Source organism: Gossypium raimondii, chromosome 12 (assembly GCF_025698545.1).
Source record: "Gossypium raimondii isolate GPD5lz chromosome 12, ASM2569854v1, whole genome shotgun sequence".
NCBI classification, from domain to species: domain Eukaryota; kingdom Viridiplantae; phylum Streptophyta; class Magnoliopsida; order Malvales; family Malvaceae; genus Gossypium; species Gossypium raimondii.
In genome coordinates, this window is record NC_068576.1 from 37146556 (window position 1) to 37170889 (window position 24334).

At 30.2% G+C, this 24334-nt stretch overlaps 3 protein-coding genes across 6 annotated transcripts; 2 read left to right on the top strand and 1 right to left on the bottom strand.

Moving 5' to 3' along the window:
* The first annotated feature begins 5658 nt into the window (after window positions 1-5658).
* Window positions 5659-9053, top strand: LOC105763914 (auxin response factor 18). Of its 2 annotated transcripts, none has more exons than XM_012582320.2 (14): window positions 5659-5851; window positions 6056-6171; window positions 6249-6344; window positions 6424-6480; window positions 6564-6716; window positions 6791-6875; window positions 6965-7055; window positions 7130-7294; window positions 7375-7488; window positions 7573-7645; window positions 7744-7891; window positions 7982-8499; window positions 8579-8766; window positions 8848-9053. In XM_012582320.2, the coding sequence occupies exons 1-14, from the start codon at window positions 5818-5820 to the stop codon at window positions 8993-8995; spliced, it is 1986 nt and encodes a 661-aa protein (XP_012437774.1). In that variant the 5' UTR covers window positions 5659-5817; the 3' UTR covers window positions 8996-9053. The 2 variants fall into 2 exon arrangements, with proteins under 2 accessions (XP_012437774.1, XP_012437775.1); XM_012582321.2 differs by lacking the exon at window positions 5659-5851 and adding an exon at window positions 5945-5969.
* A 10091-nt stretch (window positions 9054-19144) lies between these two features.
* LOC105763915 (uncharacterized protein At4g00950) lies at window positions 19145-21013 on the top strand. Of its 3 annotated transcripts, none has more exons than XM_052625070.1 (2): window positions 19145-19856; window positions 20718-21013. In XM_052625070.1, the coding sequence occupies exons 1-2, from the start codon at window positions 19284-19286 to the stop codon at window positions 20802-20804; spliced, it is 660 nt and encodes a 219-aa protein (XP_052481030.1). In that variant the 5' UTR covers window positions 19145-19283; the 3' UTR covers window positions 20805-21013. The 3 variants fall into 3 exon arrangements, with proteins under 3 accessions (XP_052481030.1, XP_052481031.1, XP_012437776.1); XM_052625071.1 differs by having other exon boundaries at window positions 20723-21013; XM_012582322.2 differs by having other exon boundaries at window positions 19146-19856; window positions 20743-21013.
* A 211-nt stretch (window positions 21014-21224) lies between these two features.
* On the bottom strand, window positions 21225-23293 carry LOC105763916 (uncharacterized). Its single transcript, XM_012582323.2, has 3 exons — window positions 23059-23293; window positions 22250-22332; window positions 21225-21446 (listed from the first exon to the last, which is right to left on the bottom strand). The coding sequence occupies exons 1-3, from the start codon at window positions 23135-23137 to the stop codon at window positions 21411-21413; spliced, it is 198 nt and encodes a 65-aa protein (XP_012437777.1). The 5' UTR covers window positions 23138-23293; the 3' UTR covers window positions 21225-21410.
* Between the last annotated feature and the right edge of the window lie 1041 nt (window positions 23294-24334).

A 24334-nucleotide genomic window follows, 5' to 3' on the forward strand; every position in this document is an offset into this window, starting at 1 on the left:
TTACTATTTTATTGTTATTGTTTGGATATTGTATAACTATTGTTTTATTGCTAATTTTATTACTATTTTAGAAACATTTGCTTGTTAAGTTGCAACTATCTTAGTGTTATTTAAGTATAAAGATTTTTTTTATATTTTCAATTTATTGGGAAACATTTACTTTGATATTTTTAGTGTATTTGATGTATTATATTTTTTAATTTGTTTTTTATAAAAAATAATCTAAAAAAATTAATACAGGCGGACTGAGTCGAGCTCAGGTTTAAAGTTTAGCATTTTTAATTTGAGTCAAACTAAATCTAAACCTAAAAATAGGTTTAAAATTTTGCATCGACTTGGCCCATGATTAAGTCTCCGTACTATATACAGTACCTCTCAACAAAGCACTCTTACTCTATTGATTATATTGCCTCTTCAAACAGTTTCAATCACTTGGGGTGGGTATGGATGGGCGTTGGGATGCGGTGCGTTTAACTTATTTTTTATCTCACGCTACAGTATTGTTATAGTATCTAATATCACTACCACGGTTATTTTTACACTAACCACATATAAACGCACTGCCCATCCAAATCCATCATCAAACTTTCCACATAATCACGACAGGTGCTGAAATTTGTGTCTCAAAGAACACTTGGTTGTTTAAGTTAGCAAAGGTTGAAGTTGAGATAGGAGAGTAAGGTAGCTTAAGGCGATAAAGAGGCAAACAGTGGAGATAAGATGAGAGTCATATATTGATATTTATACTTCGGCTCGTTCCTTAAACTTTCCCCAGCCTCAGCATGTGAATATTAGAATTTTAAAGTTAAAAATATAATAATATTTCAACAAAATAATTATAAAATTAGAATTATATTCGTCGCCCAAGCATATTTAATAATAAATAACATAAATGGATTTTCCTCAAGATATTTATTTGGCTTTATTAGGCTGCTAGCTGTTGATTATAAGCAATATTCTTGGTTTAATTCATAGCATGTAAGATTTTCGGAATCTATATTTGATTCTAAAATATGTTTTTGGTACAATTATTTTATCCCCCACCTGCCATATAATATAATTTTACTTATAATGATAAATTTGTGTTGTATCGAAACCTAAGAAAACTAAAAACCTAATAAACCAACCGTAGATACTTGTTTTTTTCTCCTACCTGTCCAATCAATAATAATTCCGAAGGGAACAACTCTGTATTGCTTGCGAATGACTCTTTGGAAATAAACTTGGAAGGTTGGTGGGATGTTCTAGAGAGTATAGCTTGGAGGCTCATATATAAAAATTATTAACAGTTTCTTCCTACCTTTTCTTTAATGAACAAATGTTATATCGTCACTTAAAAGGCTTTTATTGCTAAAATACTTCCAGTGGGTGCAACTTTCATTAATCGCCATTATACCCATCATTTCCCACATTTAAGTAACTGTCTTTAATCTCGCTACCCCATTTTAGCATGTTCATGCCCACCTTTTCTTCATAACTTCCTTTTTCAAGGCTTACAAGTAGAAGTTTGAGTATCTCATTTGAGACTTTTTTATCTTCTGGCAAACTTAGCTATCTAAGTATTCTCTCTGCAACTTTCTTTCGATAGCCACAACAACCACCACAGTTCTTTATTCTTTTCAACCCCTTATTGCTTCCATCACCATCACTTGCCACCTCACTTATTTCCTAGAGTCTGCTTCGATCTTTCTCTTCGCCATTTCTCCACGACATCTTTTTTTGCTAGATTATAGTGTCTCTTCACCTTACCAAAAGAACCCTCAACACCAACAAAAAATGAGACTGAGTATTAAAATAATAAAATCACATGGAAAACATGAGGCTATATATCGATCATTGTTGAATCGAGTGATAAGGAAATCAATGTCTCTTTTAAGTATTCGATAGGATGAAGAAAATAACATTAAGAGAGATTAATTCCCGTTTAGAACAATATTATTTGAATCGAACCTAAACAAGTGGTTGGATCCGAAATATCATTCCAAACATAGGGGTTGAATCAACCTCTAAGCAAACTGTTCAAAATTGATAGGAAATATAAAAAAATGGTACAAAAAATGACTTTTGAGTTTATTTATAATTTTTTTTTGATTTTTATGAATTTTAACTAATTTTTTAAGTAGTGTCAAATAGAATATCAAACTGGTTGAACCAAGAACTAGTGATTTGATCGATTAGACTCGAGAGAGGTGAGAGAGGGGCAATGTAGTGCCCAAAAAACTAAAAAAAGAAAAAAAGAAAGAAAAATTGCTAATATAATTCTTTTAGTTATTAGGAAATCACAATGTAGTATAATGATAAATTTACACTTTTACTCTTAAAATTTTTTATTGATTTTTTGCCTCAAATAATTTCCTAACTTAGCCCTGGTTAAACTATCAATTCGATTATTAAAATATTAATTTATAGATTTAATTCAACTTGATTTCAAATTTAATCGGAACTCAATTTAATTATTAAATATCGAGAAATCTAGAGAGAGAAAATAAAAAAGGAAATGATGTTTGGATTTTTTTTTTTAAATGCTTCTTTTTCTTTGCACTGTTTAAGAAATAGGAAGCAGAATGTGGTGCATTGGAGAAGGGAAGACAAGTCAGATGATGACACGTAGGTACGAAAACGACCACACCACGTGGCTGAACTTTATGAGGTTCCAGTTTCTTACGTGTACTTTGGACCACAACACCCACTAACAAATAGGCGTGCTATGCTCTCTGAGTGTGCTTATCACCGTCTATCTCACGTGTCTACTCCCAAAAGGGTAAATAATATTAGTGTTCTAATTATTAGTAAATTTTTTAAAAAAAAATTAATTATAAAAAGTTAAAAAAAACATTTAATTATTTAATTTTTTATTGGTTAGTGGTGAAATTTTTTAAAATTATAATAATAGTAATTTTAATATTCAACATTTATACATTATGTTAAATTAGTCTTGGTTTATTTTAAAAAATTTAACCCTCAATAATTAGCATGTTAAAGTTGATATTATGCCATTTTTAAAAGTAGTCATCGTTGGTTAAATGAAAACCTAAAAGAAATTTACTAATAGTTGGATGATAGTTTATTATTTTTCATAGTCGGTGACTACTAGTACAATTTACTCTTTTGTAAATTATTTAAGCTATTATTTGAATTTGAAAATTCGAGCTCGAGTACAATTACAAATAATAAATATTTTAGTTAATTATAATCAAAATTAAACATTACAAATTACAATAAGTTAAATATTGGAATGTATTCAGAGTCAAACTAGAATTGAATAGCTGTGGAAAAAACCCACATATGATGAGATTTAATTTGGAATAAATATGGAAGGAGCTTGCACCGTCGCACGTAATTTACATATGATGAAACTTGAATCTGAACATTTAAAGTCTCAATCTTTGTCGATAATATCAAGGCTTCATTGCCTTGTTAGAAAGAACTTAATTGTCAAACTCGAATATCTCAAATTCAAAAAAAGTATTAACCTAAACACTCTTACTAACATTATCAAGACCTTGCTGACATTGTTTATTATTTTTATACCTCATAAATAAATTAATGTACACATAAACATGTATATATATTGCAAATGAATTAATATTTTGATGATAATTATTCGGGTATGTATTATTTGTATTTATAATATATAATATGTATAAATCATGTCTGAATTTATTCTAATTTAGATAACAATCCTGCTTTATAATAGTTAATTATAATGATAGTTTTTTAGACGTGTATTATAATTGTGATTGTATTTTTAGGCGAAAAAATATAACTTTGGTGTTTGTGATCTAGTCAACTTAAAGGAACTTTAAATAATTGTGTATTATTTGTTACAGGAATTGTAAGGGTGTAATCAAGTCAAATCAAACTCGAATAAGGGTAGACTCTAACTTGATGAAATTAGGGACTCAAATTTGATCTGAGTTAGATTCAACGTCAATTTTTAAATTTGAGTTAGATTCAAGATATAATCAAGATACTTGATTTTGTTCTCATTTAAGCTTGTTTATGAATTTTTGTATTTAAGTTCAGTTAAGCTTGAGCTTGTTCATACTTAAGTTCTTTCTAGATAAAAGTATCATAAAGGCCTTGTATTAGGAGTTAACTTGCATTTTGTCCCTACTAAAAAATTGAGCAAATTAGTCTCTATAGGTTAGATAAAAGAGAAATCTAGTCCTTCTGTTAAAAAATTCATCCATTTCTCTTGTTAAAAATTGATCCCTATATGTCAACGTAAGGTACACGCGACACTCCATGTATAACTATCTAGTTATTTCATTAGATACCAGATTTTAAAATAGTAGAAATTGATTAAATCTTTAACAGAAAGGATCAATTTGCTCTTTGATCTAATGTATAGAGACTAATTTGCCTTTGAGTAAAAGAGACAAAATGCAATTTGACTTCTAGTACAACGGTCTCTATGGCACGTTTGCAATTTCCTCTATATGTTATACTATACATCGATAATGGTAGTAGGAATGATCGTGGAGCAATAAGAAAGAAAAATAAGAACACGCAGATTTTAGGTGGAAAAACCTTTATCGGGAAAAACCACGAGGAGAGGAGAAGAAATTCACTAATGTTGAAAAATAACAATACAAGAGGTTTTTGGTTATGCATAATTTTTTTTATTTATTTTAATCAACGTCTAATAGAAGAAGTATAATCTTGTATGGATTCAACTTGAGCGGCACGGTCCGCCCCCACAAATCCTTAATTTTGCCTCTCTATTTTATTTTTTTAACAAGTGAGTTGCACCTCGAACTTTTCAGGCCGGATCAAACGGGATTTAGGTCACACAACTCTAACACTATATAATAAGGGCAATATATAATTTCATAAAAATATATTAAAATGAAAAGCTTGATTAAGCTCGCGATTATACGAACTAAGTATTACGCTACTCAAATTCGACTCGATTGATATCTCGATCTACTTGAGCTCTACAAGATGTTACCATATCAAAATTGATTTTTTTTTCAACTCAACCTCAAATAGTTTATGAGTAGTAGTATCTTATTTATTAAAATATTATTAATTAGCTTATTATGAATGTGTTATCAGTTGGACTTTAAAAGAGACACTTTTAAATATCAAAATATTATTAATAATACTATCGATTGGACTTTAATTTTTAAATTAAATAAAGAGAGACTAAATTTTAGAATTAAAATTAAAAGAAAAACTAAATTTCAAAAGTTTAGAAAGTATAGGGACTAAGAGAAGAATTAAACCAACTTTAAAATATATCAGTACGAGATTATTATTAAAAGAAACAAAACAAATGAAGACGACAACACAGCTTAAGATAGCAACAACACATCCAGTCCTACATTAAGACAACTGCTTCACCAAATAAAGACCATATTAAAGATTGTTAAATTTGTGTTCTTTTTTTTTTTGAAGTTGAATTATTCAAGTATTGTATTAAAATTAGTATTTTGTTTTATTTACTCTAAATTATTTTATAAACTATTCAGTGAAATTGTGATTTTACAAACATAGAAAAGCTTTGAAAAACCTTGCATAGTCGTTACAGGGAAACTACCTACCAACAATGAATCATGAATTCACACACACACACACACACACACACACACACACACACACATATATAATAGCCGTGTCCATTTAGTCTTTTATTTCATTATTTTTATATTTATTTTCTTACAGTTTCATGGGGGATCTTCTTAGCTCTCACTAATGGGGTAGACTTTGCCTGCTCCAAAGACTTTTTATTATTACTATTATTTTTTTTTTTTTTTTTTGGGGGGGGGGGGTTGCTTTTTAAGCTTATAGTGTTTCTTCTTCAGTGTTTTAATGGCTCAACCAGAAGGTATTCCAAGGGAAACAGGTGAGTTTTGAGATATACAAAAATGGGTTCTTTTTTGGGTCCCTGTTTGGCTACCGAGAAACTACAAGGGAAAAAGAAAGAAAAACTGGGTTTTCCTTATGCTGTTGTATGGCTTATTGTACGGACATCGTTTTGTATGTTTAGTTTTTTCTTAGCAACCAAACAGTGTTTAAAGTTCTATTAATTTCTTTTTTTTGGTTATAGGTTTGGGTGTTGATGATCTGTATCCAGAACTATGGAAATTATGTGCAGGCCCTTTAGTGGAGATTCCTCATGTTCAAGAAAGAGTCTTTTATTTCCCTCAGGGTCACATTGAACAAGTAATTAATCTAAAAATTTGATCTTTTTTCTTAGCTTTTATGTTCAAAGATTTCATCTTTTTTGATATTTTCTGCAGTTAGAAGCATCAACTAATCAAGAACTTAACTATGAAGCCCCACTGTTTAATCTTTCTTCAAAGATTCTATGTCGTGTTCTTCATGTCCAGTTACTGGTACTAAACCATTTTATTTTTAGTATCAAATTATTTTAATAATTTTTGGAGCTTGAAGAGAATTGAATCATTTTAACAGGCTGAACAAGAAACAGATGAGGTTTATGCACAAATCACTTTACAGCCTGAACCAGATGTAAGTCAATGGTATTGGTTTCCCTTTGTATGATCAAAATATGTGTTTTTTGATGATTGATTTACTTGTTTTTATCATTGCAGCAAAGTGAACTGACGAGTCCGGATCCATTCCCGACCGAGGTTCCGGAGAGGGAAGTTCATTCCTTTTGTAAGATTTTAACTGCGTCAGATACAAGTACTCATGGAGGGTTTTCCGTTCTACGGAAACATGCCACCGAGTGCTTGCCTCCATTGGTAATATATATAAGAATCTCTTGTTTAGTGTTGTTGCATTATGGTGTTTTGATTTGGATTATGTTTTAAAACAGGATATGAATCAAGCTACCCCGACACAGGAATTAACCGCGAAAGATCTTCACGGATATGAGTGGCGGTTTAAGCATATATTTAGAGGTAAGTAATGGTTTTGGAACATTCCGAGCTCTCATTGTTTGTTCCATTTACGGCCTGTTTTTAGTTTTGTAATTATTACAAACGATCAGGACAACCTCGGAGACATTTACTTACGACGGGGTGGAGCACGTTTGTGACTTCGAAAAGATTGGTTGCGGGAGATGCATTCGTGTTTCTAAGGTACTTGGTCTCTTCGTGCGCGTCTGTGTGTGTGATGTAGCTTTGGTTGTAACTGCATTGGCATGTTTTATTAGAGGTGATAACGGAGAATTAAGAGTTGGGGTTCGCCGGCTCGGTAATCAACAAAGCACAATGCCTTCGTCGGTCATATCTAGCCAAAACATGCATTTAGGAGTGCTCGCTACTGCTGCTCATGCCGTTATGACTCAGACCCTCTTTGTTGTGTACTACAAGCCGAGGTCATAATTTTTTTCTCTCTGTTTAAACACGATTAGTTTGTAATTACGATTTATCTCAGGACTGTGTTCCTTATGTTCAGGACGAGCCAATTCATAATAGGAGTAAGTAAGTATCTCGAAGCTATTAACAACAGATCCTCCGTTGGTATGCGTTTCAAGATGAGATTCGAGGGCGAAGATTCCCCTGAGAGAAGGTAGGTTTTTTGCTCTATATGTTGTTGCCTGGTGTTTAGATTTTTGTTTTCACCGATTATTGAGACTTACTTTTTCGAAATCAGGTTCACTGGTACCATAGTCGGGGTTGGAGATGCTTCCCCACATTGGTCAGAATCTAAATGGCGGTCCTTGAAGGTTGAATATAGTTTCCGATTAGTAATTTCGAAATGCTAACATAAACTTGTTTTTCTTTGTTTTTGATAGTAGTTCTGCCCAACTATTTCTCGTTTTAGATTCAATGGGATGAACCTGCAATGATACAAAGGCCAGAACGAGTTTCCCCTTGGGAAATAGAGCCATTTTCGGCTTCTGCTTCTATAAACCTCATACAACCAGCTGTAAAGAGCAAAAGACCACGACCGGTTTATATTCTAGCTTCTGGTGGGATGAAATTATTCTTTCAAGCATTTTTTTTCATAAGATTCTTGAGTGCCGACTTTATTAACGGGATTCTTTAATTGAAATTTGTAGATACGACTACAAATTCAACCGGTTCAGCCTTTTGGTGTCACGGGTCAACCAAATCACATGAACTAGCTCGAGCAGGAAGCATAGCTGAAGTCCAAAGCAGTGAAAGCAGCCAAGTTGTTTGGCCTATGAGACAGAATGAAGCCGATGCAGGTTATAACACGAGGGCTCGGCTTGAAAATGCTTGGCCACCTTCCTCTCTTGTGAACGTCTCTCTAAACTTTTTCCGCAATCCAGCGGATGCCTCTCCTGTTGAATTGAGGACAAGCAATGACGTTATGCGCGACCAAGTTGAAAAAGGAAAGAAACTCGAGATTTCTACAGGCTGCCGTTTGTTCGGGTTCAATTTGACAAATAGTAATAGTGCAGTCAGTGGAACCGTTATAGCTCCGTCCCATATTGATGAAAATCCCGAAACTTTTCAGTCACCAAAGCAGCAAAAGCAAAATGCATCAGAGACATCAACCAAGGAGATAAAGGCTAAGCACGGTACCACTTCTTCTATGAGAACTCGTACTAAGGTAAATCACGGGGTATCTGTATCCGCTTTTTTATATTCAGATCCGTCTTGTTATTCAAGATATGTGTATTTTCCCAAAGGTTCAAATGCAAGGGATTGCCGTCGGTCGTGCTATTGACTTAACCGTATTAAAAGGATACGATGACCTCATAAATGAGCTAGAGAAAATGTTCGATATTGAGGGAGAGCTTCGTCACCGTACTAAATGGTCTGTCGTTTTCACTGACAATGAAGGTGATATGATGCTTGTGGGCGACGATCCTTGGGTGTAAGTAACCTGCATTTTGTAGATTTTTCCCATAAGCCGGTTCTTATAAAATTCGGTCACCCTTTCTAATTTCAATTTCAGGGGATTTTGTAAGATGGTGAGAAAGATATTCATATATTCGGTCGACGAGGTGAAGAAGATTAACGGGAGATGCAAATTTCAAGCCTCGTCTTTAGAAGGCGAAGGCACTGTTGTAAGCTTGGGTTTAGAGCATAGGTCCGGAACATGAAAAGCTCGAAACTTGAAACACCATCTTTATATATTTGGTCTTATTTTTGCTTTCGAAAGTGTTTAAAAATGCTTGGGTGCTTGCTTGGTTTTTTGCCGTGGTCTGGTTCGGTTTGAGGAAAGCCGATGACGAAGTTGTCTCGTTGTCTTTTGCACTGCCTATTTTGTCACCATTCGGGACCGATCTCGATGGTCTCGGTGGCTCTGCAAGAGGACCCCAATGTACTGTCATTAGCACTGCCCAAATGTAGTGCCTGATGGTCCCTATTAGCGCAGATTTGCCCTCTCACAAAAGTTGTCAAAGTGTATGGTCCTTAAAAGTTAGGCTTCAATTAAATTTAGAGTCGGGACCATTCTTTATACATTAAATTAAAGAGTAAATCGGTTTCTGTTAAAAATTTCATCTTATTCTACAATTAAACACTAGTTCTTGTACGTTAGAATAAGGTAAATGTAGTACATTATGTGTAACTATCAGTTTTTAACAGTTGGAATGGATGAAAACTTTTTAAAAAAAAAATTAATTTATTTTTAAACTATTATATGGAGACTGATTTGTTAATTTTTTAAATAAAGTGACAAAGATGCAATTCTATAATACTTTTACGAACCCAAAACTTTGTTTGAAGGGATATCAATCGATAATTGCAAACTCATAAATAGAGATTTAATCTCGTAAATCAGACATTACAACCTTGCCATTAAATGATTAAGAATCAATCTTCACTTTAACTAGAAACGAAAGAACACCAAAAAAAAAAGATTGGAATTTCTAAATCTGCCAAGCTAAGAAAATAGGCAAAAGGTGATGTAAGTAGGTAGAAAATCCAAGTGACAAAGACATACCACGATCTTGTCTAAATTTTTATGAATATGTCCATGTTCGTCACCCTATTTGTTTCCATTTTCAACAGCCGCTTTTTTATTTTTAGTATTTGTCAATTTCATATTTTAATTTCTTTTATTTATAAAAAAAAGGTGATATGTGGGTCATATTTGGGATTTAAAAAAAAAAAAAGTTTTCAAGATCATCACTACATTATTACTTTAGTTCTATTTTGGTTATTAAACTATCAATTTTTTTAATTTAGTCATTAAATTTTTCGAAATAAAATATTTTGGTCACTCAAAAGTTGATTTGGGTTTTTTATTGGTCTAATAACAAATTTAGCCTCCAATATTTATACAAGATATCAATTTGATCCTAAATATAAAATATTCAACAAATTTAGCCCTTGATCTTTACAATGTTTGTCATTTTAGTTCGAATTCTAAAAAATCTACATAACTTTATCTATAACTAAACAATTCATTTCCCATTATTTTACCTTCTGTTTTGAAGCTGGAGATGACAACTTGAACTCACCCATTTTTTTTATTATTATTATAAGTTGGCTGGCCTGTTGCAACATTTTCCAAAGATTTGTAATCGACTTTGTTTCATCAATTGTAATGGTTTAAATATCATTATTATATGGTGTTATTTTCATTCTCTTTTTTTCCCCCCTTTTTTCATGGGTTGGGTTGATAAACAAGGTGTATGCCAAAGATGATGTTAGAAATTTTATATTGGAGTAGGGTAAAGTTATAAAACTTTGAAACCTAAAGCTAAGATTTCTGGGTATAAGAAGCTTAAATTATTATGTAAAGGACCAAAAACTAATTTGTTGAATTTTTAGAATTAGAACTAAATGGACAAAATTTGTAAATTTGAGGACTGGCTTTATTGAATTATTTATAATTGAACTAAAATACAAATTTTACAAACATTGAAGGCTAATTTTGTTGAATATTTTATAAGAATCAAATTGATATAATGTGTAAACATTGGAGGCTAAATTTATTATTAGACCAATAAAAGCCCAAATCAACGTGACCAAAATATTTGATTTGAAAAGTTTAATGACTAAATCGAAAAAATTAATAGTTGAATGACCGAAATAAAATAAAGGTAATAATTTAATGTCTATTTTATAATTTACCCTTAAATTTAAAAGTAAAAGATTTTGTACACCTAAGTATGTGCTCCTTGATTCTTTTTCTGGCACAAATATAATTATAATCACTAAATTTGAATAATTACAACTAAAATCAATAATTACAATGTATAATTAAACTAAAAAATATAATAAACTTAAACAAAACTCACGCATTAAACCGAAGACCTTAAAATCTCATAACTTCTCTTTGAATTAGTCTTTTAAGTTTTAACTTCATAAGGTCTATCTTAGCACTCATGTACTTTGATAATCAAGGTTTTCAGAATCAAATCGGTGGTTGAACTAGTTAGATCACCGATCACCGATTCTTCGCACAACTAGTTTATCCAATTCAATTAAATAAATTATTAAAAAAATAGAAAAATTGATTTAACAATCGATTCAAACGGTTCGGTTGACCAATTCTATTGATCCAACACCTTATTTCGGACCATTACTCTAACTGATTCCTTATCCTATCTAATTCCAAAAACAATGTTGATAACTCATTTTTCCTCATTTCCGTGAACTGGTGAAATGGCTTTTTTAGTTAAACAAAGCAAGCTAATTTATCTAGAAAAAGTGATAAAAGAATAATTACTTAATATATTAAAGGTAAGATTTTTTAGATTAAAAAACCGCTAAATATTATTAATTGGTATTTAAAATTTAAAATCAAATAAATAACACAGATCGCAATTTCTTAACCTCTTTGAAGAGTTTAAAGCCATCAACAATTATGGAAGCCCATTTTATTCATCAACTTAGCAATTGTTGTTCCCAAATTTGGGAAAGAGTTTTTGTAAAAGTTTTTTTTTTTTTTTTATTACAATCAAACCTTACACTACATTGGGGTAACTTAACATTTCGTCATTGAATTTATAATTTTTTTTAGCTTAATTTGGAAATTGGTAATTTTCTCATTTTGGTTGTCAAACTTGAAATCTGAGGACGAGGTAATTTAAGATTGTGCCAAGTCATCATTTAAAAATTTAAAATTATATCTAAAATCTAAAAAATATTAATTTTTTTAATTAACGATGTGACATAATTTCAAAATGTCACATCATCACACCTTAATGAAATCCAAGTTCAAGGATGAAACTAAAAAAAGCTACTAAATTTTAGAATTAATGTAGACAAAAAAATTTCAAATACGAAGGTGAAAGGTTACTTTATCCCTCCTACAGTCCAAGTAGAGGGGAAAAAAAGAAGATAATGAACACTAAGCTCGAACTTTGAATTGATTCAACCCACAAGTTTCAAATAGTTGGCTCAAAGACCAATGAATAAATATAGCATGGGCCTTGTTTTTCACCTATGAATCACAAGGAAGTTGCATTGTATCCAACTACTCCCATTTATTTATATCCCTGGGCTGCAACATTTCTTTATTCATTTTCAATGATTTTTGTGGTAAGAATCCAATGATACCAAATTAGTGAGAGCTCCAGACAAAATCTTATCAAATTTTATTGTAGAATTTGGATTTTAATCATGCTTTTTCGATTTAAATTAAAAATATCTCACACTTCACAATATTTACAAAATATCGTAATTCCCTAGATGTGTTTGGCTGGCAAAATGTTATTACGTCATAATTTCCTATGTCATGTTTGGTAGTACAAAATTTAATTACAGGATTACATAAAATAAACATTACTATAAAAAATTATTAGTGTGATAAAATTATAATTTCTAAATAACAAAAATTAAAATCAAATCATCATATATATTATGTTGTCTAAAAAGTAATTGATAATACGATTACGCAAACAATAACAAGAAAATAAACATTATGTGCAATTTTATCTAATTGTTCTAGTGCATATTTATTACATTATTACCTCTTTTATATTTAACATATACTCATTATCATCATTTGTTAGTACTATGTAATTTTTGTACCTTGTATAAATTTAAAATAAAAATAAATTTGGGTGTAATTACCTACGTAATTACTTTAATTCTCACCCTCTCTCTTAAGAATTAAAAAATGTAATTGAGGTGCTCCAATTACACCCAATTCGACAGGACCCACCAATTACAATGGTTACCCAAATATATCACCATTGTGTAATTACAAGCCCGAATTCAATTACTGGGTGACTTCCCAAACACTACCTAAGTAATTATAAAATAACATATTTGATTTTAAAATAAGAGTTTTTTTAAACGAATTAACTAACTACTTTGTTTTACATAATTTAATTTTAAGGGTAAACTATCAAAATAGTCACTTTTGTTTACCTCAGATTACATTTAGTCACTTATGTTTGAAATGTTATGTTTTAGTCACTTACGTTAATGTGTTGTAACATTTTAGTCACTAAGCCGTTAATTATTGTTAATAATGTAATCGTAAGCTGATGTGTCACGTTAAATAATTATTTCAAACAAAAATTTATGTTAAATTATACAATTGGTCCCCATATTATTTCGTTTTAAGCAATTTAATTTTTTAATATTCTTTTAAATTTCCTTTTTTTTCTTTTTTTCATTCTCTTCGCTTCTCCATTTGTTTTCCTCCTTCTTCATCTCTTTTAACGTAGTTTTATATGTTTTCCATTTGTTAAAATTCTAGTCCCTATACTTTTATTTTTTGAACAATTTAATTTTTTCTTTTCCTTTCTTCTTCCCTTTAGTTTTAACAAATGGAAAACATAAAAAAAAAAAACTACATTAAAAGAGATGGAGAAGGGAGGAAAACAGAGGGAGAAGCAGAAGAGAATGAAAAAGAAAAGAAAAAAAAAAGGAAAGCTAAAAGAACATAAAAGAAAAAATTACTATAAACGAAAAAAAATATGGGGATTAATTGTGTAATTTAACCTAAATTTTTTGTTTGAAATGATGATTTAACATGTCACGTCAACTTACTATTACACCATTAACAACAATTAACGGCTCAGTGACTAAAATGTTACAACATGTTAATGTAAGTGACTAAAGCGTAACATGATGTAAACAAAAGTGACTATTTTGATACTTTACCCTAATTTTAAATTGTATTAAAATTATTTTATTATATATATATTTATATATTATATTACAGTATTTTATCTAAAGAAAGAAACACTCAATTCACATTACAGTGATACATAATACCCTCCATTTGAAGTACTTATTTATAATTTATTTTCTTTCAAATTTTATATTATAAATACAATAAAATTTATTTTAAATAAATTCTCTCTTTATTTTAATAATTAAATTAACTTTTAATGTTATAATATTAAAATTACATAATATTCAATTGTTAACCTTAAAATATAGTATTAATAAAAGGAAACTTATTAATATAGTTTAATTATTAAATATAACAAAACCGTGCATCACACGGGATAAAAAACTAGTTTATGGGGAGGGATCTATTTACACAAGTGTAAGATTATAGTAGTTTTATACCATTTTCATATATTTTCGTATGATTAATATTTTAACAATTCAACTATTAAACTTATCAATATAATTGTACTAATTGTCATGCATGTAAATTTTCGAACCGATACAATATTTCTATCATATTGATCTTAAATATTGTATATAGTAATATTTATTGAATGATTGAAAGTTTTTTTACATAAAACAAATAGTTAAAATTTTAATTTACATCAAATTTAACACATATGATCTATAAGAATAGAATATAAAATATGACGGTTTGATCGTTAAAACATTAATCGTATGTAAATTTTATACGATATAAGTATATCCTCCTATATATATATATATATATTAGAATAATAAAATTATTTAATCAAATTCAAGACACATATGTAGGAGTCCGAATAACACTTTTTTTGAAAAATAAAAAATAGAAGGTGAAGATTATCCAAAAATCTAATCCGAAATTGATGTTAATTAAAGATTTGAACACGTTCCACCGATGATTCTATTGCACCTAAAAAAGGGTTAGCTAGCGTGGAAATCGACTTTCCGCGACTTTGGTAATTAGCTTGGTGTTGAAATTCAGATGGTAAGGAATTTGAGGTCAAATATCTTACATAAATTATAAGGTAAATCTATCCCTTATGTATAATTTTTCGTTTTGATCACTTAATTTTAAAAAAGTTATAATTTAGTTATTTTCTTTAATCTTTAAGTGGCTAACGCTAACGGTTAAATTATAACTTTTTTTTAGTTAAGTGATCAAAACAAAAACTCATATGTAATTGAGTGACTATTAATATAGTTTACCCTAAATCATATACTTTATTGTTTTTTCTTCCTCACTATAAAACAAGTCATATATATGTTCTATAAATGTTGAGATTTAAACTTCACTGAACTGAATAGAATATTTTAAAGAGTAAATATGAAAACTAACCCGAAATTTATCAATATTTGATAACATCCTTTTAAGATTTGTTGCTCTTAAGTATATGGTTTTATGCAATAAATTGAAAGTCACTTTCAATGGATTATTTTTGCTAATTTAATGATCAATCTTTATGTGTATGTACCAAAGGATGAGGCTGGAAATGTTTAGAGAGACTTGTCGGTGCTTTAAAAGCTTGAACATGAAGAAGAAAAAAGAAGGAACATGTACTTTATTGTGTTATATATGGTTTTTGTTTAAGGCTAGTGGCATATTTTTTAAGACACCTTAATCATGCTTGTTCAAGTTCATTAATTGAATAATAAGGATGATTATTTTTGCTTTAAGCACGTTTATTAATGGATAATGACAAAAACCCTTTGCTAAATCAAGTTGGAAAATATAGGATTTTTTATAAAAATAAATAAATAAATATGAGTGGTGATGCACCCACTCTTACTACCCATAATCCTTATATTATGCATGTGCAACAAAATAATACAAAAATATATATATGTATATACACATAAAAAATATCATAAAGCTTGCTTTGCCTATCTCTCTTGTGCCTTTTTGACCTGTTTTTTTGTTTGTCCATGCATCTAAATAATTCTTCATGTTTTGGCCACGTTTAATCACCTTTTGTTGCTCGGATGACTGGGCTTGCTCAAAGGGTTACAGAGTTGAATTTGGCAAATTTCTCCAACCTGGTCACTCAACTTTTTTTTTCCTACATTAGTTTTGACGCATGGTAACTTTTCCCAATTTTAGTGCATGTATCATCTAAATTAGATGATGGCATAGTACAATTTCAGACGATCACCTCATCACAAGGACTAAAATTGGGAAAAGTAGCCAAGTGTCAAGACCAATGTAGGAAAAAAAGTTCAGTGACCAAGTTAGAGAAATTTACCAAATTCAAGGACTGAATATTGCCTTGTCCCAAAATATAAAGAAAAAAAACTTAATAGTTTTTTGGGGTTGATAGCACCGGGCATCGCTAAATTATTATTTAAATTAATTCTCGAACTATAGAATATTTTAATTGAGTCCTCAAACCTATTAGTAATATACAATTAGGTTTTATTGCCAAGATAACAACCGGTTTGGGCATTTAACGTTAGCTTGAGATCTAATGTGAGATATATTTAAAATATATGGATCAAATTTTAAATATGTTTGTACCTGAATTGCATGGATTATATCTTTTTAAAACACATCAAATTTAACTTATCTATATAGTAAGTATTTACGCATTTTTAAATATGTTCCACTTGTCATATCCAAACAACACCTTAATTGACCTTTTAGATTGACGAGTCTAATTAATACAATATTAATATTGGAAGAATTCAATTAAAACATTTTAAAATTTAAATCAATTTGAAACCTCTCTTGCAATTAGCCCTTCAAAGAGACCCATGCAAGAAGAATCAAAAGGTCAAAATTTGAAAAAAAATCATTCAACCCTTCAAATGTTTTTAAAAGCTCATAACGTCCAAAAAGGGTTTTGTAATGAGCAAGGCTTTACTGTGGTGAAAAAAAGAGAGGGAAATTGGTAGCCATTAATGAATGATTGATGTTTGATGGCTTTCTTAAAGAAAAGTTTCAAGTCAACCTGGATGGCGTGAGAGTGTTCAATGCTTTAAGTGTGATTTAAATTTAAGTTACATAGTATTAGAGTGTTCACTGTTTTGAGTGTGATTTAGATTTAAATTTGAGTCACATTAATCATATTGTTATTAAAGTTTTACCTTCTTTTTATTATTAAAAAAAATGCTTGAAGTCAAAAGAGAGACCCATTTTTAATTTTTACTTAATATTGAAGATGATGAAATTTGTTGTCAGTTACTTTTTTTTTTCCACATAATTCAACCACTCTCTTTAATAAGCTTTGTCTTTATATAGAAAAATCATATTATTAAATTAATCCTTCTTCTTTTTCTTCTACCTTTTTGACTTTGAATTATTTAAGATGGCTATAGAATCCTCTCATCCTCTGCTGTTAGTCACCTTCTGTCTTCTTTTTGCTACCAAACCTGTAAAGTAAGCCTAACTATTTGCAATTTCTACCCATAGACAAAATCCCCACGGTTAAAATTTATATTATACATATCTTTTGTATTTATTTTACGGTTCATAAAGATTAATGTTTTTTAGGTTCATGGTTGTTCCTCCCAATAATATTATTTTAGTGTTTGAATTTAAATTTAGTATAATGTGCTTTACCATTGCACTTAACTCTTGTTATATATATATATATATCACCAATGTGTGGTAAGTTGAGTGTCAAAGAATTTGATCCCCTTATGTTTTTCGAGCCTCGTGGATTCAGAAAACAATATCGAGAAAATTTTACTTCTCATTTAAGAGTTTAATCTGACTTAACTTTGTATTTAATCTGAGCTCAGTAACATTATCGGATACTAGTTGGTCTTAGAAAATATATATATTTGGCTGCAATAAGAGGCAACACCAAGAGGGGCAGTAAGGGGCTTTGACTCCCAAAATGGAAAATTTTGTTGTTCAATCCCTTCATAGATGATGAAATTGTAAGTTAATAAATGAAAAAGTTGCACTTTGCCCTTTAAAATGAAATAAATCTATTTAATCCCATCAAAATAATAAAATTATAAATTAATACGTGATAAAATTACACTTTATGACTATCAGATGCAACAAAAAAATGTATATATCAACATTAGTTGCAATAAGAAACAACCTCGCCCCAAGTAGAAAATTTATTATTTAGTCCTTTCATAAATGATGTAGTTATAAAGTAATAAATGGTAAAATTATGCTTTACCCCCTAAAATGAAAAAAGATTCGAACTAATCTATTAAAATTCATAAAATTATAAATAAATACACAATAAAATCACACTTCAACTTTTAAAATTTTATAATTCAATTTCACCTTCAAAATCAAACTTCCCATAGAAGCAATTAAGACTGTCAAATTATGGTCTCCATATGAGACATTTGCATTAATGAAAATGTAAATAATTCAATTTCTTAGCATGTGACAGATATGGAACAACAATCTGTATGAAAACGCCATCAAACTTGTTGTTGAAGGTACATAAAAAGTGTTTAATGGCATGTTTTTTGAAAAAATCATTGAATCTATGATTTTTTTGCACATGTATGTTTTCTTAACCAACAAAAAGCTCATAAATTTATGAGGATTAATTGAACATTGTGCATTAATGAATGATAATTAATTTTTCGTTAAGTTTGTACATTTATAATTAATGAATATGGTTTATACAGATAAATTGATGAATCTTATGTTCATAAGTAATAAAGTTTAGCATTTGGGTTAAAGAGTGTGTTTCAAAAGCATTGTGGAATAATCATTAATTTATTTTCTAATATTAATTTACTTCTTTTATCACTTTAGTCCTAATTTCTTTTGGGATCACTTTGTGTCTCAACATTTAAAATTTAGTCAATTTGCTTTCTTTTAATAGCACTAACATAACCACTCATATAGTAATCCATGTATGCTTCATAAAAATATTTAAAAATCAATAAATTTAAGAAAAATCGACAAAATTGTAGCAAAATTATGCCATTAAGTATAATTTGATTACATAAAAGTATTATAGACACCTATAGTAGGAGACAAATTGCATTTTCTTTCCTTTTACTAAAAAATAGATAAATTAATCCATGTACATTAAATTAAAGAGCATATTAGTTCTTTCTGTTAAAAATTTTATCTATATGTACCGTTAAAAACTGACATGATTGATAGTGATACTGGGAAAAATGCAATATGAGAGTATAGGTTTGAAAATTAATTTTACAAAGAAGTTATCTTTATAGACTCTTGATAATATATAAAAACGGCCATGGACTTATAACCCTTTTGCTATGCCATGACTTTCCTTCGTCTCCCCTTTTCATACGTTAAAAACTCGTCGCCACTCCTTTTTGCTTATATAAACAAATCATTTTTAGTCACCATTTTATTTATACAAAAAAACCATGGGATCCAAAGCAGAGAAAGAATGGAGTTCCACATCAAAGCTACCATTATTTTCATCCCCACATGCACACATGCAATCACCGGAAAAACAATGGGTTTTAACCCCACCACACCATGCTTTAGCCTCGGTTCCGTTCCGGTGGGAAGAAGAACCAGGGAAACCCAAACCATGTTGCACAACAACACTCACCACTACTTATGACTTGGGTCGAAAGTGCTTGGAACTGCCTCCTAGGTTGCTGATACTGGATGCTGCTAAGAACACCGCCGGCGGCAAGCTTTATTCGCCGACCACGGTGTTGGATGGTCCTTATATGGGCAAGGCTAGGTTTCAGTCTTCTTCTTTTAGGATAGGAAGTGAGTGTTATGGGTCGTTTCGTAGTGGTAGTTTTAGTCCTGAAAATATGGTGGTGCACGGTGGTAGTGGTGGTGGTGCCATGGTGGTTAGTAGCAAGAGAGTGAAGAGAGATAAAGGGTTTCTTGGTTCTCGAAGAAGGGATGTTTTCCCATCTTTTGGAGATGAATATGGTAGCAGCTTTAACACTCTTTCTCGTTCCAAATCTCATTTCTGGGTAAGTTTTTCTCTGTCTCCTTTGTACATAGGTTAATTTATGATTTTAGTCCCTCTGTTATGCTGAAATTTGGGTTTAGTCCCCCTACTTTAATTAGCCTAGTTTGGTACTTTCCTTTTACAGTCTATATTACAAATTAAACACTTAAATGAGATTAAACACTTAAATGAATTTGTGTTACGTGTCCAGTTAACACATAAATTGTATTGTTTTGAAGATAATTTTGTCATTTTATATATTTTATATCGAAAAATATACCATTATAATTTCCTATATTTGGAATTTAACATTCTAACCAAAATATCATTTGTAATTTATATTAATATTTTATAAACATATTTTTATTTATATTTGTTGTTGCCTAGATGAATTTAAAAAAAGAAAACTTAAGTTTTGATTGATTGAATATGCACGTAGCTCATGTCATTATTTGATGAGAGGCTTTATCATCAATTTCAACCTACTAAATAGGTAAATGGATTAAACCATAAAACCAGAAATCGACCACTTTGTTATTATGATATTATTTTCATTATGGTGCAATTTTTTTAAGAATAGTCTTGCTTTAAAGTCACAACTTTATAGAGAAATGAACAATACATATAGGGCAATAAATTAGGTGTACTGCTATTTTGCCATGATAGGCAGGGCTTGGTTGCCGTAGGATAGGAAGGACAGGGGTAAAATTATGTGACCCACCGGCAAAATTTTCTAGATTTGTAGGCATGCACCTACCTCATTTTCGCCTTATTTATGGTTATGGGTTTCAATTGTGTTTATTTCTTCATTTCAGTCCCTGTCCTAGTTTCAATAAAAAGTTTTAATTGTTTTGTTTTTAATTCTTACACTACTACATCCTAGAAAAGTTGTTTGATGGACATGACAGGGAAGTATCTATCAAGGCTTAAAGCAAGTGGTTCCATGGAGCAAAAGGGGAAAGAAGGATAGGTTTATGGCCTGATCTTTCTAATCCAAGGCAAACCCTATTTTATAACATGAGGTTGAAATGAACAGAATTACCTGTGTCGGCTGCAGTAGTGGTCAAAATATTAATCCATTTAAGCAGCTTGATATTTTCCTGTAAATGAAAGTGACTAATTAAATGTAATATATATCTACTTTTATTTGGATGGCTATGGCTATGGCTATGGCTCTAATGGTAATCTTTTGCATGTATAAATATGACTGTGTTGGCCTAGATATGGGATGGTCACGTTGGATCCTGATTAAATTTGGGGTTAAGTCGAGTCAAACCCCTAAACTGGCGATAAGACTCCTAATGCTTATTTTCTACGTTCACTAGACTAAACCGATGATTTGACTATAACAAGACATAATGAGGTATTGACAATGAGAGAGGTTTACCAATTGAGCAAATAAAAAGAACAATGGATTTTAACCATGAAAATCAAAATATAACACTCATATTCTCATACTAAACATGAGGTTGAAAGGCACTTTAGAAAGTTCCTCAAATTAAAAAAGTTGGACTTATTTCGTCGGTGATTACAAGCTACACGTAAATTTTTGCCTCTTTTCGATCCATAAATCATATCAACCCTGTTTTTTACCAGTCACACCTGAAACCACCTGCAACAATGGAGCACATCAATCTGTTAAAACGAGAACATAAAAATACGACACTGTAAGCATAACTAAGGCTATAAAATTTATAGGGTGAGTGTTTCATAGATCCTTTTAGCATTAACAGGGATTTAGATATCCAAAGTTGAAAGAATTTTGGAGGACATACGAAAAACTAATGTAGTTGATCTAGCTCATAAGCATGATAACTCCGACAATGCTGATTCAAACCAGTGTTCTTTTTCCAAAGAGATGCATCAAGGACAAGGCACACATTTCAGATATACAGAAGTTTTTATTAAGCATCTTATCCAATATGCATTGAAGAAAGCAAGAACTTCTATAGTGGTCTCGTATTATAGTATCTATTCTCCCCTTCAATGATACCAATCAATCCTAATACCTAGATGAAAATGTATATAGTTTTGAATAACATAATAGTCACAAAGGGTAACAGGCATTAATAGCAACTTTGACATCCAAGTTCAAATAAGGAAGATCTGCAGAAAAAGAACAACTCTCTTTAGTGCCGCTAGAATGTAAGCATTATCAGTTGTAGAAGCGTATTGATGACAGCTAAAACTCATTGTACTGAATGCTCTAACTTTCCACCATTTTCAAATATAGTCTTGAAACTGTATGCAAGGATTAGAAATCTGCCATGTCAAATGAAAAGAACAAATACCCCGTAACTAGAATCTCAAAACTTCTCTCCTATGACATGTCTAAACCCAATTAATGGGGTTAAGCTAATCCACAAACAAAAATAACAAATAAAGCCTGTACAAAAAGATACGTGCTATACTTACGTCTCTTAAAGCAGGTTGAGGGACTTGCTTTGATGAATCCATGGAATCTAAAATGGGCCTTACAACAGCTGGTAGGAAGAGACCTGCATAATTTTCACAAAAATATCAAGCACACAACAAAAGAGATAAAAAGGAAAAAAAAAAAAAAAAAGGCTCAATCTTCACAAAAATGCAGGAAAAAGCCAGAAAATTCAAACACCAATCTTTGCGGAATATTGTTCTTTCTTCAAGATAGATTCATACAATCAACAACTGAAAACACTATCATTTCGGATTCATATACTCATTACCCTAACTGCAATAATCGCGTGTGGTCACAATGTGTGTTATCTCAAGACCCGCATTTTCCCCTACCACTGTTGTTTCGATTATTAGACACAATATTAACTCGATCGCAGCGATTTCAGCCATAGAATGTACCAACTTTATGCATCACTTCAGATCTAGAATCCTTCTTTTTTAATGACTAAGATATCCTTCACGTCTGTTTGATGGTTCACAACTAATCCTTTTGGAGTTCATGGCTACCCCTTCCCCCACAATGGTACTTTCCCTTACCACTGCAGTTGTTAATAGATCTAGAATCCTTTGCATCATGACATATACGTATAAGTCAAACATTGGATGTTAATTTATGAATCGAATTTCAGATTATTCAAAAAGAAAAACACACACAACTTTCAACTAAAAGCGTAGATGATTCTGAATTTCCTAATAAAGCCAATGTTTCTTCTAATTCCAAATTATACTAAAAACAAACAGCATACAACTAGGGATTAAATTAGCAATGATCGAAAAAAAAAACTAACCAAAACCAGCGATGAGGCAAGAAGCAGCTACAACTGGCTCTTGCACTACGAATATCTTAAGCTTCTCCATCACCGCCATATCTTAAATCGAAAATTTCCGTCTTTTACAACCTTTTCTTCTCGACGAGCCGACTCTCTGTTCTTTGATGACAGCCCCCAAAATTGAAATGGATGATCCCACTCTTTAGGAAATTAGAAATCAAGATTCAAATCAATATTGGTGAATCTCGGGTCGGGTAACTGAGAAAAACATACCCAAAAAAAACAATAAAATAAAATAAAATATGCTCTAAATCAATATTTGGAATTTAGTCGTTAAGCGGTAAAAATTACTCAAATTTTTTTAAAAATTAATTAAGACCTTAATTTTTATTTTTTTTTGAGTTCAATTAGGTATTTAAAATTTTAAACTGTATCAAAAAAATCCTCAAACTTAAAAAAAAAAAAAATTAAGCCTATGATTTTTTTTTTGCACTCAATTGGATTCTTAAACTTTCAAAATACATAAAAAAAAAGTCATTTGACCATTAACTTTAACAGTTGACTATTAAAGTTAACTTCGCCTAAATTTTTTCAGTTAAAGTCATCCTGTGTTACAACGGCGTGACATGTGACAAAAAATTATAAAAAAATAAAAATCAATAAAATTTATAAATATTATTAAATTTTAATTAAAAATATTAAAAATTTGTTAAAATTAAAAAAAATATAAAAATTGTAAAATTTTATAAAAATCATAAAAAATTATAAAATACATCAAAAAGGTTCTTTAATCATTAACTTTAACTGTTGACCGTTAAAGTTAACTACCCCCAACTTTTTTCAGTTAAAGTCATAATGTGTCGCAACACAACATGACATGTGGCGAAAAATAATAAAAAGTAAAAATCAATAAAAATTATAGAAAAATTATAAAATACTTCTTTTAGTACAAATTTTTTTATAAATTTTATATTTCTTTACATTTTTTTATAATTTTCTTACAACTTTATGTAATTTTATAATATTTTTTATATTTCTATATATTTTATATTTTGTATGACTTTTATAAAATTTTACAATTTTTATATTTTTATAATTTTAATATTTTTTATATATTTTATTAAAATTTAATTATTTTTATAATTTTTATTGATTTTTATTTTTTAATCTTTTTTTGCCACATGTCACGTTGTGGTTGAGACACGTGATGGCTTTAACTGAAAAAAAATTAGGGGCAGTTCAAGTACCCAAGTGAGTGTAAAAAAAAAATTGGGGTTTAAATTTTTTTTTTAAG